The sequence below is a fragment of the Thunnus thynnus genome, chromosome 14 (genome assembly GCF_963924715.1).
Source record: "Thunnus thynnus chromosome 14, fThuThy2.1, whole genome shotgun sequence".
Lineage (NCBI taxonomy): Eukaryota > Metazoa > Chordata > Actinopteri > Scombriformes > Scombridae > Thunnus > Thunnus thynnus.
The window spans coordinates 31,935,673-31,943,042 of NC_089530.1; the positions used below are offsets into that span (position 1 = coordinate 31,935,673).

Consider the following 7,370-nt stretch of genomic DNA (forward strand, 5'->3'; position numbering starts at 1 on the left):
GTCGTCCATATTTATAGTCTGTGACGTGTTGAACTCTCTTCTCGTCCAGCGAGGGGAGAAGCTCCAGAAGAAAAGGGGGAGAAGCACACGTGCACAATTCACCTCCGTTGGTGATCTGGCTGACCGAAAAAGCGAACCTTCTCCCAGCGCAGACACACTGAAAGGGACGAGACTTGTTTCCGACCAGTACAGAAAGGGGAGTGATGTCACGGCTGCATTGCCATGGCTCCTCCCACATACTAAATCACAGTTGTGTGTAAGACATGTGATAGATACGTAGCCCAAACGTCCACGTGACCACAGCGTAGGCAAACATTCAGCCCTACGCCGTCCCTACGTCAAAAAGGAGCGGCTATGTCGACGTCCACCAATAGAACGGAAGCCTTAATGGTCAAAATGACTTAAGACGTTCAAAATGGACGTGTTAACTGTCGTCTTAAGATGTACAAATTAGACATATTAATGCGAACTTCAAATTAGACGTTTTGATCCATATGGCTTGCCGTACTTAGCCTGTTCACTGATGCACGGAGCAGGTTAGGACATCTTAACAGTGAAAAACTAAAACAATCTCATGTTTGCTTGTTTGCATCCTGTCCAGTTAGGAATCATGTAACGGAGCTGAGAGAACAAAGTTAGCATCACACATAGAGCCACAATGGCCACATTTATGGGAAATATATCAGGTTCAAATAAACCAGAATTTTCCTTTAATATTTCTGGAATCACTATAAATGAAAATACTTTTTACTAAGTTTATCTGAAGTCTGTTCTGAAGATGTTATTTGTTAGCAGAGACACAGTTTTCTTGATCAGTCAAGAGACTGAATTTCATTCACAAATTGCTGGATATATTCAATATATTCTTATTACTATAAATACTTCAAGTGAAAATATGGATCACTAACAGCTTCTCTTTCCACCGCTGACAGACCTAAATACAGAAAGTAAATATATTTGGATCTAATCAGAGTCTCTGCCTCAGTCCCTCACAGTGTAAAGCTGGTGTGGATCAGACAGTCTGCTGTTAAATTACCTATGCTGTGGTAGTCTCCTCCTCTCTTTGGCAGGTTGGCTACGGCCTCCAGCAGGGATTGTTTGGTCTGGTGGGCGTTCAGGTACCACTGGGTCCTTGATCTTTCTTTGCACTGAACCAGACCTGCAAAAAACACACAGAAATGTGTGAAACTGACACACTGACCCAGCTTTTGATTTTAAATGATAATGAGAATAACAATGAGAATAATGATAATTGTTGTTTTACAAGCTGAATCATAATTACTATGAGTTATAAATGTGTGTTTCAGTAGATGAAGCACTGAATTTTAAGGTAGGTGTATCACCTGAACATTTCATTTTGAACGTTTTGAGAATTCTGCAAGTTATTACAAAGCTAAAATATGTCTGCATGTTTTGGGAAATAACTGGCAGTAATGGAGGCTGTATGCAGACAGCAGTTATTTAGCTTAAACATGTAATTTGGGAGCTGCACCTGTATTTGAATATTTTCACATTGTGGTGTAAAGATTTTAGTATTTTGAGTACTTTATACACAAGCAGTAGTAGTAATAGTACTAGGAGCAGTAGTGTGAATAGTTGTAACTGATTGATGAAAACAATCAGTTAAACAAACCCCAAGCATGCCTTAACGACATAAAGACCTGGATGACCTGCAATTTTCTGCTACTAAACTCAGATAAAACTGAAGTTATTGTGTTTGGCCCTAAACACCTTAGAAACACATTATCTAATGATAAAGCTACTCTGGATGGCATTACCCTGGCCTCCAGCACCACCGTAAGGAATCTGGGAGTTATAATTGATCAGGATATGTCCTTTAACTCCCACATAAATCAAATCTCAAGGACTGCCTTTTTTCACTTACGTAATATCACAAAAATCACCCTAAAAGATGCAGAAAAACTAGTCCACGCATTTGTTACTTCTAGGCTGGATTATTGCAATTCCTTATTATCAGGCTGCTCTAACAAGTCTCTAAAGACTCTCCAGCTGGTCCAGAATGCAGCTGCACGTGTTCTGACTAAAACTAGAAAAAGAGACCACATTTCTCCCATTTTAGCTTCGCTGCATTGGCTTCCTGTAAAATCTAGAATAGAATTTAAAATCCTTCTCCTAACTTACAAAGCCCTTAATGGTCAGGCACCATCATATCTTGAAGAGCTCATAATACCGTATTATCCCACTAGAACACTGCGCTCCCAGTATGCAGCTTACTGGTGGTTCCTACAGTCTTTAAAAGTAGAATGGGAGGCAGAGCCTTCAGCTATCAGGCTCCTCTTCTGTGGAACCATCTTCCAGATTCAGTCCGGGGTGCAGACACCCTCTCTATGTTTAAGAGTAGGCTTAAAACTTTCCTTTTTGATAAAGCTTATAGTTAGGGCCGACCTCCTCTCCATCTGTATGCATTCATGTAACGTCAATGCATGTCACTAACTTTGCTTCTTCCCCAGAGTTTTTTGTGCTTTCGCATCTCACAGGAACCCCGGGTTCTGGGCCGAGCCTTCGCGGTCCTTCACAGTCCTGATGGCATCCTTCCCTGGCTGTTGATACTTATACTTATTGTTGTTGTTATGATTGTTGTTATTCTGCCCCCCCCCCTTTCCCTCTCTCTTTCTCTCTCTCAACCCAACCGGTCAAAGCAGATGGCCGCCCACCAAGAGCCGGGGTCTGCTTGAGGTTTCTACCCGTTAAAGGGGAGTTTTTCCTGCTGCTGTCGCCAAGTGCTGCTCATGGGGGAATTGTTGGGTCTCTGTAAATTAAAGAGTTTGGTCTTGACCTGCTCTATGTGAAAAGTGCCCTGAGATGACTTTTGTTGTGATTTGGCGCTATATAAATAAAAATTGATTGATTGACTGTAGTAGTAAAATCATTACCGATCTGGACTTTGTCAGGGCCGATGTTGAAGTTGCTGACTACTTGAGTTAGAAAGGACTTAATGTTTTCATGGTCTTCAGAGGTGGTGTTCTTGGATTCACAGACCAACAGCACGATGTCAGCCTTGGCTGTGCTTTCACACTGAGAACCTGGAAGAAAACAGAGGATTGTGGGATACAATACACAAGAGACCAGATATAGAAGCAAGACTAAGACTGTGTCTGAAACCACTCACTATTTACTACAAAGTTCACTCTATTTACCCTCCTCCATTTTGTTTCAGTGTGTGAATTCTGTGTGTAAATTTATCCAACATTTAGAGCCTCAAATGATCCACAATGGAACGAAAAAGTCGTGTTCATGTCATGTACACTACTTCCTGCAAACAATCCCACAATGCCATGCGTTGCATTTTATAGATCTGATATAGATTTTATAGAAATTAGCGGTGTGCAGCTCTACAGCGAGCAGTGATGACGTCCAAAATCTAGATTTTCACTTTTCAATGCTAACATTAGCATATTTTATTAGTTATTAGTTTGAGGGTATTTGTTCATAAACCAAAGTGGATTCATTGTCCTCCACTGATGGAGGTGCGGGTAACGTCCTCCAGCTCCTCCTGGGGGATCAGAGGCGTTCCCAGACCAGATGAGATATATTCTCTCTTTTTACCTGTTGGTTGGTTATCTTCAGCCTGGAGTCCTGCAGAGAAAATCAGAAAATTAATATTTATATTGTTGCAGAGCTGTGAACTGAACAAACACTGTGAGGCTTTGCAGCAGCTCAGAGCTCATCTCACTGAAAACACACAGATGTTGAAGTCGATGCTACAAACAATTATAATTTGTGTATGAAAATAACATGTTAAATTTACAGTAACTAGAAAACTGAGCTACTGCAGTATGAGGTACTCTCAATTATTCTGGGGTGAAAATAATCCTCATAAAAAGACAAAAAATGAAGGAAAAACAAACGTCTCTCTTTGCCTGGTCAGTCTGAAACTTTAAAATCTTTTTTCTCGACCTCACTGCTTCTACTTTCTGCTTCTTCTCTGAAGAGCAGCAGATGAGATGAACACATGAACACAAGCTCAACAGACGCTTCATACAGAGTTAAAGGAAAACTAACATGTTGGGTTGTTTCCTGTCTGATCGTCTGACTGCTCGTGTTTCTGACCTATCAGACGTCTTTTTAGTGATGTCACCATGTTCACAGATCTCTGATATTAACTTGTTGAGTACGATGTTGTTATTACTGATAGAAATGATGAACAAAACTATGAAAATAAGCCAGAATTATGTTTTAGTGCAACAGACTGGTTCATATAGAGTTAACCAACAGACTGGTTCATATATCAATTTTTATTTATATAGCACCATATCACAACAGAAGTCATCTCAAGGCACTTTTCACATAGAGCAGGTCCAGACCGTACTCTTTAATTTACAGAGACCCAACAATTCCCCCATGAGCAGCACTTGGTGACAGCGGTAAGGAAAAACTCCCCTTTAACGGGTAGAAACCTCAAGCAGAACCCGGCTCTTGGTGGGCGGCCATCTGCTTTGACCGGTTGGGTTGAGAGAGAGAAAGAGAGAGGGAAAGGGGGAGGGGGGACAGGAGAGTTAACCAACAGACTGGTTCATATAGAGTTAACCAACAGACGGGTTCATATAGAGTCAATGCAAAACAGCAGCTCAGAATGACTTCAATACCCAGAAATCCTGTGTGGTGACATCATATAACCACTGTGCTATTTAAAGACTGTATGTGTGATGAGCAGCTTCTCAGAGCTGAAGCCTCTAACCGCAGGTTAAAGCATCAGTTCACTGGAATTATTATTATATCTCAGTACGAGCTCATGCTGTGCAGCCAGACTTTGTTTAAACTTGCAGGACTTTATTTTAAATTCTAGATGAGATCCCAACGTTTTCAAAAATACCCAAACTGTCTTCTGAATTTTGGGGAAATGTGTCTAAAATGATGCAGCAGCAGAAATGTAGATTATTTCCATCTGATGGAACGATGCAGCAATAAAAACATGGAGCCTTTTTGAAGAATTCACTCATGAGTGAATATGAACAACATGATAGACAATATGTCCGACGCTGTCAGAGTGGAGTTTGATTATTTTAACAATCTTTAAGTGATGAAAAGGGGAAACTGGATTTTAGGGTGTTAAGTGTGAGAAACAGTTTGACAGAGTTACAGGAAGCAGCTCAAACACGTATATTTGATAAGAAGAAAAAGTGTTTCGCAACAGTCAGTCCTTTACATGACAGGAAATGCTCTGCTGTTGCCATGGTAACAGATGTATACTGTGTAATCTCACATCAGATGCTCATCAGTTAGTTTGTCCTCAAAAACTTTCCTGTCACAGAAAAACCTCTCAACTTAATTTTGATGACCCCTCCCCAGGAAAATATAAAAAGAAGACAGACATCCGTCATCGGACTGTTTTCTTAGTCTGACATGTAGACATATACTGTAGCCTGTTTATTTTTATGATAACAGCATGTTGTGCTGTTGCATGATGGGATTATTTTCTATTCAGTATTGAAGTTTGATGCACATAGAGCTGAATTAAACAGTGACTTGCAAGAATGACATTAAGAGTATTGACACATCTGGCCGAGTATCCACAGTACTGAAAGGAGCGTCGGGGGATTTAATTCTGACATGTTAAATTAACATTAGACCTTTAGTTTTGTTGTATATGATCACATCTCCTATGTGTCCAGATGAGGAAAGACATGAACATGACATCACATCACTGAGAGTGAAAACATCACACTACTTGATGAATTACTTTTTAAAAAATGGATTTAAATTTTCCTGCAAATGCAGTGGTCAAGTTCAAGTTTCATAATTATTTTATAAATGTTGCTGTAACAGCTGAGAGAAATAACCTCATATGTTTCATAATCTATATAGAATCACTGTGGTTCTGATTTATTTTCCTGAATAAAAATGTTTCAAAAACACAAATAGCACCCTGTGTATAAGTACACATATAACTCTCCTGTAGCTCCTGATGCTTTCATGTAAATGTTTACTGGGCTACACTGTTATATGGAAGCTCTTATATGTCACATTACAGCAACAAAATAACACATCAAATGATTAAAACACATCAAATAAATGTAAAATCCAAACATCCTAAATAAACAGCTCCAATAATGTCACCCATCTAATAATGAACACAGAGGTAGAATAATAAAAAGTCACTTATTAAATGAGAAAAGTCCAAAAAGAACCTCCTCACAAATGAAGTTCAGCTGCATCTTTTTTATTTTCAGGTCTATGTTTAGCTTTCGCCACCAGATGTCACAATTTCATTATTTAATGAGGGTCTTCCTCATGTGTTGCTCATGTCCTGCACCGGCCTGTCAATCAAACTGCCTTCAAAGTCCCTCCCTGTTCTTCTTAATATACCCACAGTCCCTGCAAGTGATGGTCACGTGACCCACAAACAGCCCGAAGACGTCAGCAGGATTTTACATTTATATGCTCTGAATTTTCATTATTAGATGATGAACACATGAATTATTGGTTTGTTATTAGAAGTTAAAGAGATAAAACTCATTACAGCAAGTATCAGAACTTTAACTGAACACACTTCACTACATTTTACTGACCATGTTGACTTTTACTGCAGTTTTCAAAGCTGCTGTTTGACTTGAACTCAGTATTTTTACATTACAGCAGAGTCTTACCTGAGCTCCACAGCAGCAGCAACAGCATCAGCAGGTGATCCATGTCCAGGTAGACGTCCGTCTCCGTCTCTGTGTCGTCTCTCTCTGCTCGTCTGTTGGACTCATCGTGTCTTTTTATGTTAATCAGATGTGGTGTTTCCTCTGAATCCTTTATCTCTTCATCAGCTTCATGTGCTTTCTGACAGGAAGCTGCTAGCTGAAGTGGCTCTGAGCGGCTTCATCATGTGACTGACAGCTAAAGTAAATGAAGGGCGTTTATCCAACGCACCTCTCATTCATACACACTCCAGCCTGTTATTTGCACTGGGGATGGGGGGGCTTCCATTTAGAAAGGTTGGACCAACCAACTAAAACCTGATGCTCACATGTGGTTTGGATCACCATGACAACACGCAACCAATCATGACAGCTCATTTGGTTTGTAAGGATCAGAGCTATTGATATGTTGATTGACAGTGAGATGGACCGATCGGTGGGTGTAGCAGCCTCACTTGAACAGCCGGCAGTGAAAGGGTTAATGTGAATCTAATGAAGTGACAGGAAAGAGTCTGAGGACAAACTCACTGATGAGCAGCTGAGATTATACTGCTGTTACCGTGGCAACATCACCGCAGTTATTGCGACATACATACCGTACAGTCTGTGAAATCCAGGTTGTCACAAAATGCTCAATAAACAGTAACATCATGTGACAGCAGTGATGGATGAAGTACTCAGATCCTTTACTGCATGAAAAGTCCTACTACAGTAAAAGTACATTAA

At 40.2% G+C, this 7,370-nt stretch overlaps 1 protein-coding gene across 1 annotated transcript in view; it reads right to left on the bottom strand.

Moving 5' to 3' along the window:
* The window catches only part of LOC137197579 (scavenger receptor cysteine-rich type 1 protein M130-like), a 29,462-nt gene extending 22,811 nt beyond the window's left edge, over positions 1-6,651 (bottom strand). The window contains exons 1-4 of the mRNA XM_067611073.1: positions 6,609-6,651; positions 3,481-3,597; positions 2,895-3,044; positions 1,037-1,159 (exon numbers count right to left, since the gene is read on the bottom strand). Coding sequence (XP_067467174.1) covers positions 1,037-1,159; positions 2,895-3,044; positions 3,481-3,597; positions 6,609-6,651 — 433 coding nt within the window. The remainder of the gene's footprint in view (positions 1-1,036; positions 1,160-2,894; positions 3,045-3,480; positions 3,598-6,608) is intronic.
* Positions 6,652-7,370: the final 719 nt, after the last annotated feature.